Genomic DNA, 22,721 nt, shown 5'->3' with positions numbered 1-22,721 from the left:
ATTTTTGTAAAAATACAGTTGTCATTCTGCACATGTGAAAGTTTCACAGTGTGTAGATACATCCTTCCCGCTTGTTTTCAAACTTAGTTCAACCTGTTCCCGTGAGTGGCGCCGTCACAACATGTCTTCAAGATGGCTGCTACACTTGACGTTCGTAAGAAGCAACGTGCTGTCACAGAATTCCTGTGCTGTGAAAACGAGACAGTGGCAAACATCCACAAGCGGTTGAAAAAGGTGTGTGGAGATGCTGCTGTCGATCGCAGTACAGTTAGTAGGTGGGCAAGCAGGTTACGTGATGAAAGCGAGCTCGGCAATATTGAGGATTGTCCTCGCAGCGGCAGGCCTCGTACTGCACACACTCCAGACAATGTGCAAAGAGTTAACGAATTGGTGACTGCTGACAGACGCATCACAGTGAACGAATTGTCTCGCTACTTTGGGATAGGAGGAGGAAGTGTTTTCATAACAGTGAAAGTGTTGGCGTTAAAAATGGTTTGTGCCAGGTGGGTTCCCAGGAGTTGACAGTGGCTCACAAAGAAACAAGAAAAACGGTATGCAGCGAACTTTTGGAACAGTACGAGAATGGTGGAGATGAATGTCTTGGAAGAATTGTGACAGGTGATGAAACATGGCTCCATCATTTTTCACCAGAGACGAAGACGCAGTCAATGGACTGGCCTCATGCAAATTCACCCAAGAAAAAAAAATTCAAAACCACATCTTCTGCTGAAAAAGTTATGGCTACGGTGTTTTTCGATTCCGAAAGGACTCTTGCTTATGGACATCATGCCAAGTGGAACCACCATAAATTCTGATGCATATGTGACGACACTGAAGAAACTTCAAGCTCGACTGAGTCGTGTTTGACCACATCGGCAAAAGCAGGATGTTTTGCTGTTGCACGACAATGCACGGCCACATTTCAGTCAAAAAACCATGGAAGCGATCACAAAACTCGGATGGACAATACTGAAACACCCCCATTACAGTCCTGACCTGGCTCAATGTGACTACCATCTCTTTGGGAAACTTCGTGGAACAAGGTTTGAAGATGGTGACTCCCTTGTGCACGCTGCCAAACAGTGGCTCCAACAGGTTGGTCCAGAATTTTACTGTGTGGGTATACAGGCGCTGGTTCCAAGATGGCGTAAGGCAGTTGAGAGGGATGGAAATTATGTGGATAAATGAAAATATTGTTCCTAAAGGATGTACCTACACACTGTAAAACTTCCAAACATGTAGAATAAAAGATGGATTTTTAAAAAATAGTGTGCATTTATTTTGGAGTGACCTTCGTACAACTAGACGCTAATTATTGGACGTTCACGACTCTTTTCAGCACGTGGGATTCGGAGGCTTGTCTAATCTGTAATGTAGGATAGATGGTGATCTGTGGCATCTGTGCCGAAAGAGCACAACTCTGATGCTCACACAAGTGTTTCAGAGCACACCGTTCATCGTAGATTGTTGAACATGGAGCTCAGCAGAAGACCACCCCTCCGTGTTCACATGTTGACCCAACGACATCGTCAATTACGATATCAGTGGGTACCGGATCATCGGAATTCGACGGTCGATCAAAGAAAATGTGTCGGCTATTGGGGTGAATCACATTTTTGCTACTCTAGATCGATGGTCGGCTCCAGAAACACCGTCATCGAGGTGAACAGCGGTTCGAAACGTGCAGCACGCCACGGACGCAAGCTGGAGGGAGTAGTATTATGCTATGGGAAACATTCTCCTGCGCTTGCATGGGACCTGTGGTAGTAATCGAAGACACGCTGACAGCTGTAAACCACCTGCATCCCTTCACGCTTGATGTCTTCCACAAAAGCGATGTCATTTTTCAGCAGTGTAATTGTCCGTGTCTCGGAGCCAGAACCGCGCTAAAATGGTTGATGTCTCGGCGACCAAATTCGCTTGATGTAAATCCTATGGAGCCCATCACCGCGTACGCAAATCAGCGGCTCGTTATTTACGCAAATTACATGAACTGTGCGTAGACATCTACTGCTACATACGTCTACAAACCTACCAACAAACTGTCGGTTCCTTGGTACGGAGAATCGATGATGTATTTTGTTCCAAAGACGGACAAATAAGCTATTACGCAGTTGGTCATAATGTTTTGGATCATCAATGTATAGTATAATATGGCTGATGAATAGCTAAAAATCTTTTTCTGGGGGGTTAAAATTTCTGTTGGTGGATTTGTCCCGGAGGGACGCTAAAACAATTTATTAATTTCTGGGTGGAGAGGAGGGTATAATTCCTGCCCAAAACCCGCTCCCTGTTACAAGTATAGTGAGGATTGTAAGAAAAGATAGACACAAACTTATGTGTTTCTGCAGAGTGGATTGCATCTACAATAGGAAGTATCCGAGAGTGGGGGTGCGTCTGTAATAGATAGTACCCCTGAGTGGGGATGCATGCATCCTAAATTCTAATGACACGTTGTGTCATACTGGGTAACACAACAACTGCTACATTGGGCGACATGATGGCATGTGTCATTTTATACGACATGACATCATGTGTCATGTTACTTTATTTGATACGATGCATTATATTGCATGACATGGGTACTAATACTAACAAGTAAAACAGAGTGAATATGTCAAAATGTTTTGATTTAAATGTGTTTGAAGCTGCCACTTAAGTCGAAAAGCTAGTTGCCTTCTTTTACATCTGTAGCCCCGCCCAGGACATATTTGCCTTTTTAGTGCTATTGTATGACTATTTTTCATTCTGGTTCAAATGATGCACGTCGTCAAATGCACCGAAGGCCAATTATAGCATTTCATCCAGGGTGTGTGCAAGGTCAGGTCCAAGCCGGACATGGGTCTGTCATGGTTTTTGCTAACACGAAGCACTATGTTTACTTCAACATTCTGAATGGTCGGGTGTTGCCTTTCAATCAACATATGCACGAGTATGCTTTGATACCACTATTTTCCAAGAAGACAACAGCAAAGTTTATCGGCTGGAAGAAGACGTGACTGGTTTTCTGAACACTTCCCCACCCTATTACATCTCTATTAGCCTGCAAAATCACCTGACTTGAATCCCCCAGAAAATCTGTTGGACATGTTGGAATGGCGGGTAAAATTGCGAAATCAACATCCCCGGAATTTGGTGAAATTGCGCAATCAAATCTTTAGCGAGTGGCTTAAGTTGGATGTGAAGTACCTCCACAATCTTGCGGACTCACTTCTTAATTGTATTCAGGCGGTTGTCAAATACAGGGGCCGTATTATACGGTATTAAATGATGCAGAAATGAATTCTGTAGGGAGTGATTAATTTTTTTGTAGTGAACTTAAACTATGTATTGCACGTCATAACATCCCACACCCAGCTCCATTCAGATCTCACAGATATATAGCACTTCGTTAATGTTCGATTGTTGTAGCTCTTTTCGTTCGTATTATGTTACACCTTTTCATGAGCAACAGGAAATAGGTTCTTTTCCTTGGGGACAATCTGCTGTTGTCATGGCAGCTATTCAGCTTGCTTCTAGAGTACAGTCTGACACACATGCGACTTAACTACTACTATGAGACTGTTTCACGTAAGTGTTACCTTATGAATACGTACCGCTTCAGTGCTCAATCTGCTTGCAGTTCATTTCTGTACTGGCAGCCCGTAGTCTCTAAACAGTTTCCCATATCCGTCCCGACTTTCCATTACATGCAACTTTAACATAGTAGATTGATTCATTCAAATTTCTGGAATAAGCACGATTGCAATACACACGTGTGCAGTAAGCAACAGTACAGATTCGTTGACGTGTCATGACTGACTATTAAGAAAAACTCAGTATCGAGACTGAAAAATCCAACAGCAAACACCTTTTGTGAAAATAAAATGATTCAACTGCATTGCTTAGGTGGCGATCAAGCTTTCCTTTTGTAACGATATTCCAAATGACATGGTGTCCTTATGTGCGCATTTTTTGCCCTAAGCTAATTTATCAATCTTTGTCTACTAAACTGAGCCTCATCAATAAGATCCATTACATTTTAATCTCAGCGTATTTCTAGATTTTAACCCCTGCCGCTTCATTCGTTCCCAGTATTAGCATATCTGCCTTACTTGGTAATGTCCCCACCTTTGTTCCTACTTCTACGTAACAGTATCTCAGCGGATAGAAAGTAATTGGATGAAGACGAACCGTCGTATGTATATCGTCAAGCACACGAGACATATAAATGATGAATAAGCAAATTCCTCTGAAATATGTTACAGTGCGTTGCTACGCGAAATAATATGCCTAGTGATTTTGAACGTAGCATCCGTCCGATTGCCGTCATTGTCCATATCCCCATATCAATTCGTAGGCAATCTGTGGCACGAAGCATTTGCATGAGTGTACTTCGTTCTTCTCTTGACATGCCTCTCTTCAGATCGGCTTATTTGTGTTGCGCTTCTCGTGATCCCACCAACTGAAATCATAGGTGCCGAGGTCGGGTAATTAAGATGGCTAAGAATTAGATCGTCACCAAACATGGGACGGAGAAGAGATCTACATTTGAATCGAACCTTGCATGAAACCTGTTGCGTTGAACAAATCTCTCCCTCTCTCTCTCTCTTTTTCTCTCTCTCTCTGGTTGGACAGAGAGCAAACATTAACAAACAAGCTGCAATAAGGTCAGAATCTCATGTTACTCATATTTGGAGCTTGAGAACCAATCTCTAATAGAAATATAGATGAATACTGAAACTAGAAAAGAGGCTACACAACACAATGAAAGGCCACTAAACAGGAAAATTTAACGCACGTTGGTTAGAGACGAAGATTCCCAAATCCATAGTTTGTGTTTTTAGCGCATTCATGAAATATAATTTTCTGCTTTGTATTGTGTGAACTACTTTCTGGCGTGAATTTAGTATAAATCGTATTTCAAAACATTCTACAGTATCTACCAAACAGGGGACCAAGAATTGTTCAGCTGCCTTGAAGCATTTCGCGCACTGATTAACAGTTGGCAAGTGGAGAGCGTTGTCCATTCATCAACAGCAGTTTCGTTTGCCACGTATGGCGTAATCGGTTGCCAGGCTCTCCGTGAGGCTGAAACCAGCACAATAGAAGTCGTGAAGAGATGATATATTCACAATCCTTTCCTCTGCCGCAGTATTGCCGTTATTGTGATGGGACTGCTTCACAAATAACGTCAAGATTTTCTTGTTCAGTCCGATGTTGAATTTCCCTGCGCTGCTCTATTACTGATCTGTAAGTGTATCTATACTTGTGTGCAATAACAATCCCAGGTATCTGTTGGGAAAAACCATAAAAATCTTGTGTCGCATAAGATGGATCTTTTTCCTATCACGTTTGATACCCATGCTGTAATTAACTCCCCGTCTACGTCAGATTAAATAAGGGAAAATTTAGTGTTTTCTCGTTGTGACGAGAATCGTGTTGATTACAGCTTGTTAGGGCATCTTTTGACCCAAATCGCTTACAGACTCAAAGCTAGATCCTTATTAATGAAGCTTTAGGTGGAGTTAGATGGCGAGTTTCTTCTACTTTGGTTTTCAAACGAGACCAATTGGAACTTCTTTGTATCTGACCACCAGTGTGGTCGAACTGCTCTCCATTCGTAGGTATGAGGGACGATCTCCTGCACGCTGTTCAAATTTTAGTATAGCGTCTCAAGTGTGTCATGAACGCGCATTTAGAAGTTATTTGTAGGTGGTGAATCCTTAGGTGAGAAAACAGGAATACTCCGTAGTACTACACTGCTTCACAGTCAGAAGGGAAGAATGAAGTTGTAAATCGTTACCTGCGCTGTATTAATGCATCTCTACGAAGTTATTGGTGGATGTCAGTGACAAGCAGCCTGTCTGTGCAGTACGCGACTTGAAGCAGTCGTAGTTCACGTAGCAGATAACATATTTTCCATTCCGTGTGTAAGTTACATCCTAGGGTTACCGTCGAAGGCAGAATCAATTGGGTGCAACCTATATTTACGCCTACTACGAAGTTAAATTTTTCTGTGGTTCAGTGGTCCGTGCTAATAGTGTCTGTCCAAAAAATGTGTGTGAAATCTTATGGGGCTTAACTGCTAAGGTCATCAATCCCTAAGCTTACACACTACTTAAGCTAAATTATCCTAAGGGCAAACACACACACCCATGCCCGAGGGAGGACTCGAACCTCCGCCGGGACCAGCCGCACAGTCCATGACTGCAGCGCCCTAGACCGCTCGGCTAATCCCGCGTGGCGTCAGTCCATACGAATAGGTCCTGTGGTACTGGGGTACTGACTAGTGAACACATGGAGCGAATGGAGTCGCATGTATACCGTCTACCAAAAGCATCCGGGCACTATTAACGGACATTAATATGGGGTGTGCCCACCCTTCGCCATTATGACAGCTTGAACTCTGCTGGTAACATCTTGAGTGAGGTGTCTGAATGTCTTTGGAGGAGTGGTAGCCCACTCTTCCTCAGGACCCGAAACAACAGAAGACACTGATGTTGAACGCTGGGGTGTGGAGCGAAGCAGACGTTGTAGCTCATCCAAGAGGCGTTCAGTTAGGTTGAGGTCAGGACTCTGGGGAGGCCAGTCCATTTCAGGAATGCTACTGTCCACAAACCTCTGCCTCATAGATGCTGCTTTGTGATAGGGTACTTTGTCATGCTGAAACAATCAACGTCTCAGAATTGTTTCTCTACTGTACACAGTACAAAGTGCTGTAAGATGTGCTCATATCCTTCCGCATTTAGCATTTACTTAAGCGTAACGAGGGAACCACACCATAACTAGGAAAAACACCCCCATACCATAACACCACTTCCTTCGTATTTCACTGTTGTCACTACATGTCATTCAGGTAACGTTCGCCTGGCAATCGCCAAATCCAAACCCTTCTGTCGGATCGCCGCATGGTACAGCGCGATTTGTCACCCCAAATCGCTCTTTACCAGAAATCCACTGCCCTGCGCCGAGCGGTCTAAGGCGCTGCAGCCATGGTCTGTGCGGCTGGTCCCGGCGGAGGTTCCAGTCCTCCCTCGGGCATGGGTGTGTGTGTTTGTCCTTAGGATAATTTGGATTAAGTAGTGTGTAAGCTTAGGGACTGTGTTCTTAGCAGTTAAGTCCCATAAGCTTTCACACACATTTGAACATTTGACCACTGCCCTGCGGCGACGCTCTTTACACCATCTCAATTGCCACTAAGCAATGACTACAGAAATGTTTGGATTATGAGGAGCTGGTCGACTACTGTATGTACTCCATTCTCTTTAACTCCGTAGGAAGACTCATTGTGCTAGCTGCACTGCTGGAAGCACTTTCGTAACTGACGAGTGATTCCTTGCGATTTTTTACAGCCGTCAGCCCTAATACTCGAAGATGTCTGTCAGTACGTGAGGTCTACCTGGTTTTGGTTTAGCTGCGGTTGTTCGTTCGCCTTTCCACTTCACAGTCATATCACCAGTAGTTGATTTGGGCAACTGTAGAAGGGCTGAAATGTGCTTGATGGCTTTGTTACTCAAGTGGCATCGAATGATTGGCCCACGTCCGAAGACAGTGAGCTGCCCTGACCGATCCATTTCGCTGTTACTACTTCTCTACCGACAACACAGTACTCCCCGCTTCCTCTTATACTATAAGTTCAATTCTTTTATCTTGGCGGCTCGCGCATGCTCGTCCAGACGCGGGAGAGTGCTGCGTTGCCAGTTGCACGCGCCAAGAGAAGCAGCGCCATAGTATAGTATAGTTCGTACACTTACGTTTAGAGGGAAGCGCGCAGTTTATGAAGTAAAGCCATCACGGCCGCATTAACCCTTTCGCTGCTTCAGAGACGTGCTCACCGCATTCCGCGCTGTGCGCGATTTTGTCGTCAATGCATTGCTCGCCTGTGCAGACACATGGTGTTCCGACTGCTTTGACACACTTATCATTGGATTTCACAAAAACTATTTGCCCCAAAAATTTGATTTTTACACATCTTCTTGACTGATACCGTCCCCCCATAAATGACTTAATTTTGTTTCGATGTTCAACGCAGTTATTGTGCAGCATTAAATGTAGTAAACCATTGCACGAAATTTTGAAGAGTTTGTAGAGGTAAAAGTCCATAGCGTATACTTTCCGTATGGTTGATTTCAGTTGCCACTATTTCGAAATTGTTTTTAAATAATGAAAATATTATGCACTGAACAAGATTTGAACTTTGAACCTCTTGAGTAGCAGCCAAACACCTTAACCATTACACTAACGTAGCGCATTGTTCAAGGTATTTCCTGGAGTACTTTAAACAATCACGCAAAATACCTACAAACACTGTTGGTATGACTATGAATTACTCACGTTTCGTGGAAGTACAATAGGAGATAAACAATTACCGCTGTTCTTTATTGCGAAAAAGCGGTTAGTGAGAATGAATTTCCTTTCTATTGCCTGAATTAGGAGGCTTATTGCTTGTTTGGTTTAATTAATTAATAGAATATTAAGCAGTTGATATAAAGAATACTTTTTCCAAACTTTCTTTTATAGAAAGTCTGCTATCAAGACATTGGTTTTGTTCAATTACTTTATTTATGACTGAACGTTTCTAAAACTGAAGACACTCGTCGGTGCTCTGCACTGCAGTCGAGCTCTGGCAACGTCGTTCTCTGTTCATTGGCTGACTGTGTTTTGTGACGTCAGATGCACAGAACGAATCTAAACTCGGCCGCCGTCGTAAATAACGCGCACTATAGCAGGTTCGTTGCTCGTGGCATCAAGTGGTCCATCCCATATTCCATAGAGGCGTTCGGATACCTTTGATAAGATAGTGTACGTCTGAAGCAACTGAATTCTGTAGAGCAAGCATGGGATGCGCTCGGAATCACGGTGTGCGGAGAATATCAACATTGCAGACGCCTACCCACCTGGTGCTGCGACCGGAAGAGCGAGGCGTCGTGCTGCGGCTGCAGCATGGAGGCGTACGAGTAGGGCCCTGCGGAGGGCGCGCCGAAGGGCGAGCTGGAGTAGGGCGCGTTGAGCAGGTTGAGGTGCGGCGACAGCTCGTACGCCGCCGGCGAGTAGGCGGCCCACGAGTCGCCCGGCGCCGACACGCCCACGCCGACGCCCACGCCGCCTCCACCCACCGGCACGCCGCCCCCGCCCACTGACACGCCGCCCCCGCCGCCTCCGGCGCCGCCTCCGGAGAACGGGCCAAGCGAGCTGTTCAGCGAGCCGAACGACGACAGTGACGCGCTCGCCGAGCCTACGGACAATCGGCGGCGTCTCTACAGTGTTCCCTGCACGGATGAAAAAATAACAACTGCGAGTAATATCGCACGAGACAACTGACGATCCACGTTAATGTGTAAGAAAACAGAATGGTCACAGAAACGACTGAGTGTGTTCGACGCTCCCTCTGATAATCCGAGAAGGAGCACTAACGAGTAAGCCTGCCAGCGATAGTGAGTCGTCGGCCTGTCCCTCTCCTCAAGCTATGAGCATCGGACAAGTGAACAAGCTAGTTGTGATGGATTGCTTGTTTCAGGTAGCCGTCACTGGCCGTTTGTCATGTGACCCAGATAAAACAGTGACAGGCCGGCGTTTGAGAAATGCCCGAGGGAAGTGCGGCAGAACAACTCTTATTCTTTATATACATAAATGATCTGTTGGACAGAGTGAGCAGCAGTGTACGCCTTTTTCCTGATGACGCTCCGGCTCACAGGAAGGTGTCGTCTTTGAATGATTGCAGGAGTACATACGATGGTTCAAAATGGTTCAAATGGTTCTGAGCACTATGGGACTTAACATCTGTGGTCATCAGTCCCCTAGAACTTAGAACTACTTAAACCTAACTAACCTAAGGACATCACACCCATCCATGCCCGAGACAGGATTCGAACCTGCGACCGTAGCGATGACGTGGTTCCCGACTGAAGCGCCTAGAACCGCACGGCCACACCGGCCGGTTCATACGATGGCTTAGACAGAATTTCTAGTTGGTGTCATGAATGATAGCTTCCTCTAAACGTAGGAGAAATGTAAGTTAATGCGGATGAATATGAATAACAATCCTATAACGTTCGAATGTAGCACTAGTAGGGTGCTGTTTGAGACAATCACATCGATTAAATATCTAGGCGTAATGTTGCGAAGATATATGAAATAGAATGAGCACGTCTAGTTGGTAGTAGGGAAGGCGAATGCTCGACTTCGTTTCATTGGAAGAATTTTGCGAAAATATAGTTCATCTATAAAGCAGACGGCGTATAGAACGCTAGTGCGCCTCATTCTTCACTACTGTTGGAGTGTTTGGGATCCCCACCAGGTTGGGTTGATGCAAAATGTCGAAGCAATTCAGAGGTGTGCTGCTGCATGTGTTACCGGTAATTTCGATCATCACGCAACTATTACGGAGATGCTTCGTGAACCCAAATGGGAATCGCTGGAGGGAAGACGACGCTCTTTCCGCGAGAATTTAGAGAGCTGGGATTTGAGGACGACTGCAGAACGATTCTACTGCCGCCAACGTACATTTCGCGTAAGGGCCACGAAGATAAGATGCGAGAAATTGGAGCTCGATGGGAGGGTTCAGACAGTCTTTTTTTCCTGGATCAGTTTGTGGCTATGGCTCTGAGCACTATGGGACTCAACTGCTGTGGTCATAAGTCCCCTAGAACTTAGAACTACTTAAACCTAACTAACCTAAGGACATCACACACATCCATGCCCGAGGCAGGATTCGAACCTGCGACCGTAGCGGTCGTGCGGTTCCAGACTGTAGCGCCTTTAACCGCTCAGCCACTTCGGCCGGCGATCAGTTTGTGAGTGGGACAGGAAAGAACTGGTAGTGATACAAGAAACTCTCTGCTTGCGGAGTATGTATTTAGATGTAGATTGAGTCTTCTGCGAGTCCACAGAATTGAAAAGTTATTGGTGGGACTGCTGATGATAAACTGTCTGTCATGTGTAGTGACGCAGACGTTGACTCTTTGTTATTCGTGGGACTGCGCGCCACGAGCAAGAGAAGCTGTCTGAGGACTGAGGAGCGGTTCATTTCAAACCGTACAACAAATTCCTCGGTGTAATAATATAGGTAACTAAAAGCAACATATTTGGAAATCAATTAAAGCATACCTTTTGAATAGTACGTAATATGCAGTGGAAGATTACTTAACATAAGCAAGGGATAGCAGAAAATATTAGGGTTTGTAAAAAATAAAAATCTGAAACTTTCAAAGAGTAATGTCCCAAGATGTCTGATGGAAAATTGTAGCGTCGTTTCATCTTCCTAAGCTCAACGACTTCTTCTTTATGGAAGGATGCTGACTCAGTTTTTCAGACTGATGCATGGCAGTGCACAATAAACGTAAGGCAGTGCAGCGGTGTTATCATAGTTCTGACCTCAGTCGAGAGGATGTGTTTGCAGCGAGTGTAGCGAGTGCAATGTATGCACTGATATGATGAGATCTGAATGAATAGTGGAACATTACGATAGGAATTAATGAGACATTAGTTAATTATTCACTTGCATGTTTGTCAATTTTTAATTGTTTGTTGTTGTTGTAATAAGCTGATAAGTTATAATAATAATAATGTCGTGTGACTAGGACCTCCCGTCGGGCAGACCTTTCGCCGGGTGCAAGTCTTTCGATTTGACGCCACTTCGGCGACTTGCGCGTCGATGGGGATGAAACGATGATGATTAGGACATCACAACACCCAGTCCCTGAGCGGAGAAAATCTCCGACCCAGCCGGGAATCCAACCCGGGCCCTTAGGACTGACATTCTGTCGCGCTGACCTCTCAGCTACCGGGGGCGGACAGCTGATAAGTTGAATATTATTTTAAAGTCATCTGTGAATGCATAAATAACTAACTAACTTATTTTTTATGTCTAAATCGCAAACTTTTAGATCTATGACCAATTTAAACGTTCAAGTCATCATCAGGTAGCCACTCCTACCGCGGTTATTAATCAGTTTGAGAACGTCGTCTTCGCAAGTCTTCCAAAGCTGAGCTGTAGCTGCATACTCAACTGAGGACTTTATTCCCAGAATGATTAAAATTAAATTAACTTAGGTAACATTAATATCTTATTCTTATTTAATTTAGTGTACATTTGTATACTACTGTGTTTTCATCTCTGTTTTTTACTTTTTTGTTTTATGGTTTCAGCTCTGATTATTAGTTGATGAGCGCTGGTGAACGAGCAATTGGGTCACGTAAACAATCAGAGTACACAATCGACGTCCTAAGTCCCGGGTATCAACTGATGTGTAGCTTAGCCCGAGCTCTAGATCAGGTTGGAAGATGGAAGTCTGACTGGAGATGGTGAAGCCAACGAGTGTGAAAGCAAAAAACTTGGTTGTGGTGTCAGACTGATTTGTAGCTTAGTCAGAATTCTAGGGTAGGTTATAAGGAGATAGTTTGATTGTGAGATGCCAAAGCCAATGAGTGTGACAGACAGATCAGTAGCTTAGCCTGAGATCTACACTACTGTCCATTAAAATTGCTAAACCAACAAGAAATGCAGATGATAAACGGGTATTCATTGGACAAGTATATTATACTATAACTGACATGTGATTACATTTTCACGCAATTTGGGTGCATAGATCCTGAGAAATCAGTACCCAGAACAACCACCTCTGGCCGTAATAACGGCCTTATACGCCTGGGCATTGAGTCAAACGGAGCTTGGATGGCGTGCACAGGTACAGCTGTCCATGCAGCTTCAACACGATACTACAGTTCATCAAGAGTAGTGACTGGCGTATTGTGACGAGCCAGTTGCTCGGCTACCATGTTTTCAATTGGTGAGGGATCTGGAGAATGTGCTGGCCAGGGCAGCAGTCGAACATTTTCTGCATCCAGAAAGACCCGTACAGGACCTGCAACATGCGCGTGCATTATCCTGCTGAAATGTAGGGTTTCGCAGGGATCGAATGAAGGGTAGAGCCACGGGTCGTTACACATCTGAAATGTAACGTCCACTGTTCAAAGTGCCGTCAATGCGAACAAGAGGTGACCGAGACGTGTAACCAATGGAACCCCATACCATCACGCCGGGTTATACGCCAGTATGGCTTCCAATGTGCGTTCACCGCGATGTCGCCAATCACGGATGCGACCATCATGATGCTGTAAACAGAACCTGAATTCATCCGAAAAAATGACGTTTTGCCATTCGTGCACCCAGGTTCGTCGTTGAGTACACCATCGCAGGCTCTCCTTTCTGTGATGCAGCGTCAAGGGTAACCGCAGCCATGGTGTCCGAGTTGATTGTCCATGCTGCTACAAACGTCGTCGAACTGTTCGTGCAGATGGTTGTTGTCTTGAAAACGCCCCCATCTGTTTGACTCAGGGATCGAGACGTGATGCACGATCCGTTATAGCCATGCGGATAAGATGCCTGTCATCTCGACTGCTAGTGATACGAAGCCGTTGGGATCCAACAGGGCGTTCCGTATTACCCTCCTGAACCCGCCGATTCCATATTGTGTTAACAGTCATTGGATCTCGACCAACGCGAGCAGCAATGTCGCGATACGATAAACCGCAATCGCGATAGGCTACAATCCGACCTTTATCAAAGTCGGAAACGTGATGGTACGCATTTCTCCTCCTTACACAAGGCATCACAACGACGTTTGACCAGGCAACGCCGGTCAACTGCTGTTTGTGCATAAGAAATCGGTTGGAAACTTTCCTGATGTCAGCACGTTGTAGGTGTCTCTAGCGGCGCCAGCCTTGTGTGAATGGTCTGAAAAGCTAATCATTTGCATATCACAGCATCTTCTTCCTGTCGGTTAAATTTCGTGTCTGTAGCACGTCATCTTCGTGGTGTTGCAATTTTAATGTCCAATAGTGTAGGTTGGTAGTTGGCAGGTTGGTCGTGCGATGGCTAAGGCAAAGAATAAAAGCAAAAAAGCACCTGAAATGTATAGGGCTCTGCAGAAAAATTAAAATATTCTGCACTAGATGTCCTATTACGTGTTCTTGGAGTATACCCGATATTGCTCTCGTTTCTATGGAACATTCTCTGTCAAGTACAACTTACTGGATTCCGTGAAGGAAACATTATTCGAACCAACCACTTATTCGCGGGGATATTCCATATAAAACTTATCTAGATGAGAACTGGGGTGGGGCCTAAGGCAAACAAACCGTCAGAAACAGCTCACAGTAGACACTCTAACTGATGTAAGTTCACCGTACAGTGAGGAGCCAGCTATAGGTGAGATGTGTGGAGCGTGTTGGAGAGGCGGCGACTGACCTCCGGTGGCGAGGTAGCCGGTCTTGCGCGGCGGCTCCCGCTTGCGCCACTTGGCGCGCCGGTTCTGGAACCACACCTGGACGCGCGACTCGCTGAGACTCAGCTTGAGCGCCAGCTCCTCGCGCGCGAACACGTCGGGGTACGGCGCCCGTTCGAACGCGCGCTCCAGCTCCTCCAGCTGGTACGCCGTAAACGTCGTCCTGGAAGCAGTGCGAGGCACCATTTCAGTACCGAATAATCTGCGCATACTTACCAGAGCAGTGCTCACACAGCGCGTCCACTGTTATCTATCAGTACACATTACCAACTTCTACTCAATCCAGATAAAACACAACTGTATGCATTTAATCTTAAGCACAATCAGGCAAGCTTGACATCTCACGGCAAGGGATAGAGTTAGTAAATACGACCCATCCAAAAATATCTGGGAGCCATTCTGCATCGCATTCTGACCTACAAACCGCCTCGCGAGAATAAGAGGATAAAGGTGAAAGATCAATGGTAGCACGTGAGGCTCTCGACCACAAACCCTGAGAACGACGGCAACATGTTACAGTGCTACTGAGTATGCGTGCCCAATCTGGTACAAGTACACCCACCCAAACAGTCGACAAGGCGCTAAACGAAAAGTGAAGGCTTATTAAAGGTTGTATTAAAGCTATGTCACTTCTAAAACTCTACCAACTCTCTGGTACATCGCCACCAGATAGTCATCGTGAAGTAGCTGCCAATGCGGAGAGAAGAAATCAGGCTCATCAGGAAAACTATTCACAGAGTGGGCACATATCAGTAGCCCCAAGTTTCCTCAAGACCACTTCAATCTTGGAAACAACAGCAGCTACAGCAAGAAAACAATTGTGGATATGTCGACTTGAGAATCACCCTGTCTGGCCCTTTAGTTTGGAAACTTTACCACCGGGGCAATAACGCAAATGGATCGTGTGGAGGTCACTCAGCCCTCTTCGTTCTGGAGTCGGAAGATCCAGGAGTAACCTCCAGAAATGGCACTTCACTGTGAATACCACCAACTGTGATTGCAGAGAACCACGCGCCTTGGAGCACATACTTGATTTTCAGCTATGCCCTGCATCTTGCACAGAAGACGATCTTCTGCTGCCGCCACCGGATGCAGTTGAAGTTGCAAGATTCTGGTCAAGAGTAATGTAGCTTTGTAATTCTATCTTTCATTTGTTTGTAATGGTAATTACCATGTATTGTATTTGTTTTATGAGTTGAATAGATAACAAATTGTAAAACAGTCTGAATCGTTTCACAGACGTTCTCGCGTAGACCGTTCGGCGTATACCCAGTCACGCATAGAACGATTAATATGAAATGGATTTCAGCCTGATGTGGACTGGTGTAGACTGACCTAACTCTTTGACAACAGGAGTGGCTAACATTGTTAAGGACAAGTCAAAAATGACGCCTGCTGGCAAGTATCGTGCCTCTGTTGTGAACTCAGAATTTTTTTCGGTGTGACTCGTTGATGGTTTGCTTGCGGATGTTGAGTTGATATGCTGTTCCACATTTCTGCACGGTATTTCGATGACCGATCTAGTCATCTTCTTCAGGTGCTGCGAGCTATGTTATTACGTTTTACTCGCTGCCTGGACTGCACTCATGCTATGAAGTGCTGTCGGTGTCGCGTGCCTATTTATTCCAGAGCTCCACTCCCAGCGCCTGCTGCGTCCTTTACTGTTCAATTGTTTTTCAGAGTCCACACTACGAAACGCACAGTCTCTCAGCGTTTCCCAGCTATGTTGGATGAGGTAGCCTTCGAGATCTTAACAAACTGACTGCTTGACCGCAAGCCTCATTTAAACTGAAATGTCCGTTCCAGTTTGTTCGGTTTTCCTACATTTTATTTCAGCAGAATTCTTTATTATTGCGCTGTCCCAGAACGTTGGCGTTTGCACCATAGCAATGGTCTCGTCGTATTTCAATTGATGATTATTCTCGAGTCAGTCATTGGCAACAGCTGATTTGCTTTGCTGGTTTAGCTGGATGTGTCAGCAAAGATAAAAAAAAACTTCTTTGTAATATTGTAGACGATCTAGGTAACCGAAAGCCGGATGTCTACTTCATTTCATGAATTTGTAGTGTGTCTTAAGAAAAGGGGGTGGGTGGGGAGAGTGGTTGCATGGAATATCAGTGACAATCCGACTGAAGCAACTAAGTAAATCAGCTGCTATAAGCACTGCCACGAATATAATCATGAAATGAAGCACGTCAAGATAAGTACCATGGTACAAACGTCAGCTTTCTGGGACAGCGTAATTAAAGAGAGTATGGAAATAAATATCACGGGGAACCTAAGAAACTGCCACGGAGGTTTGAATTTGAGCAATGCTTGGAATACGACATTTTGTTTATTACATATAAGCGGCGGTTTCAACCAGAAGCGCTGGAAAATATCGAGCGAAAGTACGTTTCACAAAATAACAGTGCAGGCTTCTAAAGAGAACGATTAGCGAGAAGTGTAAACGTGGTGGCATTGGTGTTGTGTGCAGTTGTGTGAATGTCTGAAGGAACTCGCAGATAAGCTCGACGAAAGAGACTGGGGTTGTTCCAGCCAACATAGTGTATCGGATTACTTTTGAATGCATTACGGGAACAGCAGTGATCAATGTCTTGTAAATAATTACTATTAAAAACAGTCTTGATCACGATTTATTTAACAAGGTGACCGGTTTCGACCACTACTGTGGTCATCTTCAGACCATTGAGTAGGAACCTCTTTCTGTTGGAGAATCACAACAGAAAGGGGTTCCTACTCAATGGTCTGAAGATGACCACAGTAGTGGTCGAAACCGGTCACCTTGTTAAATAAATCGTGATCAAGACTGTTTTTAATAGTAATTATAGTGTATCGGCTTGGCGAGTCCTAGGGCTGCCGCATGACGGCAAATAGCCTGTCATACACTCTTACCATTGCGTTTGTATTTTTTTTTGCCGCTGCTTATGTGCCACGGTCGGGATGAGCTAAACAACACAGTGGTAAGGCGTGAACCAAGGATCGTGTTTTCAGAGTATGGCGGATAATTTTTACATTACTGATAGAAAGTTGGTATTACGAATTCCGAGGCAATCAATTGGGTGGTTTTGCAGTAGGGGTGGGAAGTAGGCGACTGTGCAAGGAAGGGGAAGAAGGAACGGGACATGGAAAGTGGCGCTGGTCTGGTGTGTTCATGGGTAGGGAGAAAAGAGGAATAGCTGGGGAGACGAGTAGATTCTGAGGCTGCAAGAAACTATCTGGTCAACACAAGGGTAAGAGACTGAACAATTAAGCCTCCTCCGTAGCCAAGGCGAAACTTCCTTGTTAGAGACCTGGACATTTAAAAAGAAAAAAAGGAAAAACGTGGCAAATCTCTAACAATGTTCGAGGGCTATTTTGCTTTAAACCTCAGATTAGTAGCGAAATAAAAACCACAGTGTAAATGCGTTGAAGCTCTGCGTAGATGTGTTACGCAGTGTCTTTAGTATGCCCGTCTATCGCGTCGCGTCGAACTTATCAGTCATGAGCAAAAAGTGAGCATCTACAGATACCTACAACAATAGTGTCTTCCGCCTAGTGTGAACTGCCTGCCGAGGTATTTTGCACGATTTCATGCAGCCCATATCACGCAACTATCATGCGTTTCATTCTTCATGACAATTCTCGGCCGCACACTGCACGTGCAACGAAGATGCTCATGGAGCGTTTTATATGGGAAATGTTAGATCACCCACCTTGCAGCCCGGAATAGGGTGCCTCTAATTTTCATCTTTTTATTCACATGGGCCGCTGGATATGAGGACAGTATTTTGGCACTGACAACGAACTCAGAGCAGCGTAGGGAATTAACGGAAATCACAGGCAGCTGCCTTCTATGCCGAAGGTATAGGAAAGTTGGTATCACGCTGCGAGAAATGTCTAAGTAGTGGTGGCGACTGTGTAGAGAAGTAGTTGGAAGGCGCACCTAACTCCTGAAAATAAAAAGAATTGAATTTCGCTGTGGTTTCTATTTCACGACCGATCGGATGTTAAAAAAGGTCTACCCTCGTAAAGAGAATGTTGCTAACACACGCCTTTGTGGTTGCTGCCGAGTCGGAGGTACGCTGGTTCGAATCCTGGTGGCGGATAAAATTTTCACTGCCAGTATTTGGCCGACAAGAGGAGGAGAGTTGGTGGTGTGAAGTTCAAGTCTTAGCGCCAATGTCCTGGATTAGATTCCAAACCCCTGTGCAGTGTCCTTCGAAGTGAGGGTATGTGACGCTGCTGATGACGGATCCGTCCGTCGGAGGGGGACGTTAATCTCGTCGTCCCTCTTGGTGGTGTGGGAAAGGAGTGGGCTACCTGCAGACACCAGGCTTCCCCCTCTCCCTCACAAACAAAACACTACACTATGCACGCATCCATTACACTTACCTACACTCCACAAACACTCATACAACTCTCACATATCCACATGGAAACGAGGCCAGTGTGCGCAGCGAAAGAACACCCTTTCCGTCAGGCAGCTGAGCCCTCCAGTGTGATGTTCAAGCCAACACCGCACGACATTTACATTTTTACTAAACTGCTCAATCTGTAATAGATGAGTGAGGTTGAGCAGAAATTACAAAAGCATTATGGTGTGGGGATGGAGGTCGAAACAGATAATTCAACAGCAGAGTTTTCGGTAGCAAATGGCTCTGAGCACTATGGGACTCAACTGCTGTGGTCATCAGTCCCCTAGAACTTAGAACTACTTAAACCTAACTAACCTAAGGACATCACACACATCCATGCCCGAGGCAGGATTCGAACCTGCGACCGTAGCAGTCGCACGGTTCCGGACTGCGCGCCTAGAACCGCGAGACCACCACGGCCGGCTTTCGGTAGCAGACAGTAGAGATGCACGCTGATGGAGTGCTGGAATAATGTTGGTAAGCGTGGACAAAAATTTATTGCTTTCCAGTTAATTTAAAGCGAGTAAAGGGTTCTTTTATAGTTCTGTTTCTACCTATGCACAATTATTTTGATTTCCTTAAATGTTTTTATATGTTTTAATGTGACCGAACTTATCCAGCTGATAATCTCTCTAAATCTCATCTATACAACGAACTAACTGCAGATTTTAGGAATCATAAGAATATATAGTGGATCGATAACGCTTGTCTCTCGGGGTCTTGAATGTAATGAGAGGTCGGCGACCATAATATACGATCTATTAAATATGAATATACTGTCGGATGATTTGCATATTTATTAAGGACTGTGGTTGGTGTCTCAAATGAAAGTGGTATTCGAGAAAAATACAAAGCGGAAGAGAAGAAGGACATTACACTGGCTAGGTATTAGCAACATTTATGCTCTGCAAGCCAATATAAGGTAAATGGTGGTTGATTCATACCATACCGACATCATTTTTCCAAAACAGAATAAAGCAGTCTACCGGACCGAAAGTCGATCCCGAAAATTTGGCTTTTGCGACAAAGTTATTACCGATTGAGCTATCCAGGCGTGATTCAAGAGCTTTAGTTCCGCAAATACCGCTATCCTACTTTCCGGACTTCACAGAAATTCTCGTGCATACTTTGGGGGACTAGCACTCCTGGAAGAGCTTCAGTGAAGTTTGGAAAGCAGGAGAGAGGTATTGACAGAAGTAAAGCTGTAAGGCTGGGTCTTTGGTCGTGCCTGTGCAACTCAACCGGTAAGAACTTTGACCGCGAAAGACAAAGTTCTGGGGTTCAGTCCCCGTCCAGCACACAATTTGAATCTACCAGGGAGCTTCATATCAATGTACAATCCACCGCAGAGCGCAATATTCATCCAGCAATCATTTTTCCTAGAGTCCTGTTTCATTTCTATTCTATTCAACACACAATAGTAAAAAGATATTTAAGGGCACACCTTGACGAGAGACATACCTTCAAGGAACACATAAGACTAACAATAGACAAAGTAGAGAAAATACTACAAAAATCAGTACAAACTAAGCTAATTACAGACTGACAACCACAATGGTAGGAACATACCACTGTGCGGTCGCCGAATCAGTATTGAGCTTTGATGTAAGAGCATGGGCACCCATTTAAAACTCGTCATGATCGAAACGCTGTCAGGAGAGTACAGACGAGTGTGCTGCCACGAATATCTGGCGTGTTCCGTACCACATCAGTGGGAGCGCCGTATGTCGTACTAAGAATATATCCAGACCATTTCACGATCAGACTTCGCGCAGCATCATACTGGCTCAAAAGGGGCAGACCTGACAGAATCGAACAAATCACTGGGGTATCGATTCACAGCAAGTTCCACCTTAAGCTCCGGATAGTGAAGATCTGGTGACATGAATGGGAAGTTAGTGATAATGGGCGCCGTATATACAACATATCCCTTGATATACAGGAGCGGCTGATAAGGAGCTAAGCCAAACGCAGCCGTCGCGTGACTCAGTTTCCGACTGGACATTGGCCTTATCCCATGCTCGTACAGCGCCTATCACGGAAAAGCGACTCAAACTGTGCATGCAGGGCAATTGGAACCTCAGAAAACACCACCCTGACCTGTTGGCTGCTGAATGACCTAAGACAAACAGGACAACACAGAAACACATTTACACATGGTACCACATACAACATAGTGCGTAATGAAGACGCATGGAATACATTTAAAAAATTAGCCGACACAGTTTTTACAGCGCTATGCACCGAGTACCTGAATGGAGATCACACCACAGACAACAAAGTGCAATGCTAGGACAAATTTCAAAGGGCAGGCGAACGCTGACGAAAGACGAACCCGCAAGAGTCAGGATGCACGTGACACGAGATCCGCAAAAGTAAAATATGTTAATCTAACCTACACGCATATAAGGCCTAGACATTTAAAGTGACAAGAAAACAAAACCTAACAGTAGCCTAAATCGCTGAAATAGATGTATATAGCGGACTTAGATAGTGACCAGTGATTATAGCAATGCGTCTCTTTAAATCTGTACGAACATATATATAGATTTATAATAGTTGCACTAATAAACATATTACAACACAACATAACTCATAGAGGCGTAATTTAAAATTCAACTTGGAGATTAAAATAATTTATAGGCATCCGGACGCGGATGGTTCGATAAACATACCGAGACTTCTACTATCGGACGCCTAAGGTAGTGGGACAAACCTCTCCTCTCTACTCTTACTATTTACGTTTAATGTTCAAAAATATGTAAACTGCGATACACAAACAAAAAATAAGAGAAAGGAGAGAGAGAGAGAGAGAGAGAGAGAGAGAGAGATAGAGAGAGAGAGAAAAAAAACTGGCACTTCTCCATGTGGCAGGGACGGGCAACGTTGCGAGTGGTGGTTTGGTATGGGTAAGTTTATCTATGACGGCGGCGCTATGCACAGTCCGATATTTGTAGCGTCTGGCCTTCAGCTACGTAATTTCTGAAAATGTTCGCGTTGGGCTAGTGAAACAAGTCAAAAAAAAGAAAAAGTTACATACGAGTTGTGGCTGATTTGCAACATTAATTACGTAAATGTATGGCGTTGCTTCTGAAACTTAACCGCCTGGAATTTTTAAAACTAAACTGTCCTTTGATGCACAATGTATTTACTCTAGTGCCTTCTGCTTTAGATTTTTGGTGATTTCTGTACACTCCACCGCTTGCTAAATAAACCTGTAATAACTGGTGCAATTATTCACTCGATCTTCGCCACCTTTGCCGTTAATCCAACTTGATAGACGTTCCATGCTGACAAACTAGAATTAAGAATCAATCGGATGAGGCTATTGTAAGCGATTTTCTTCGCATATGAATTTCAGTTGTTCGGCATCTTTAGTGTTCCGTGCGTCAATCGGTAGAAACGGAGCACTTCTGGGATTACTTTAGTGTCCGTCACTTTATCTGCCCGTCTTTTTTTGCAGGAATGGGCAGACGTATCAAGTTGAAATTTATCTCAAATACTAAGGTCTACGATCGCTTGGGGTGTAAAAAATCATTGTAATAAAAATATACGGCCGTTTATTTCAAATATTTTGATACTCTCAAACTTCCTCATCAAAACCTATAGAGTACTTCGCGTTGACGTAGAATGATGGAATTTGGCAAGAAGCAAGGTTTCATAGTACAAGTAAAGCAAAATACCAAAATGATTAATCTGTAATTTTGTCAAATAAAAAAAAAATTCGGCCGTTTGTTGTCCATCTTATCTGTCAGTCTGTTGAAACCCCTTTTTCCCAGAAATGGGTAGACGTATCAAGTTGAAATTTATATCAAGTACTGAGGTCTACCATCCCTTGGTGGTTAAAACACTTAATCTAAGTCAATGCAGTCAAAAGATATAGCCAATTATATCGCGTATTTTGATACTCGCAAACTTACTTATGAAAACCTCAGAGCGGGAGTCCTATTCATACTCGTCCGCCATTTTAAATGAATCTCAGTCTGGCATGAGTTTTCCCCGGAAATAGATTTGTCGTCATTCTATCCCAAGCCGTTTTGAGGGTGCGCCTTGACGT

At 44.6% G+C, this 22,721-nt stretch overlaps 1 protein-coding gene across 1 annotated transcript in view; it reads right to left on the bottom strand.

The window, feature by feature from the left end:
• Positions 1-22,721, bottom strand: part of LOC126456332 (homeobox protein aristaless) — a 116,705-nt gene that overhangs the window by 36,980 nt on the left and 57,004 nt on the right. Inside the window, 3 exon segments of the mRNA XM_050092082.1 lie at positions 8,880-9,088; positions 9,152-9,217; positions 14,231-14,430. Coding sequence (XP_049948039.1) covers positions 8,880-9,088; positions 9,152-9,217; positions 14,231-14,430 — 475 coding nt within the window.

The sequence above is a fragment of the Schistocerca serialis genome, chromosome 2, assembly GCF_023864345.2.
Source record: "Schistocerca serialis cubense isolate TAMUIC-IGC-003099 chromosome 2, iqSchSeri2.2, whole genome shotgun sequence".
NCBI classification, from domain to species: Eukaryota; Metazoa; Arthropoda; class Insecta; order Orthoptera; family Acrididae; genus Schistocerca; species Schistocerca serialis.
Note: the sequence above shows the minus strand (reverse complement) of the source record. Positions and strands in the feature narration are given on the sequence as shown.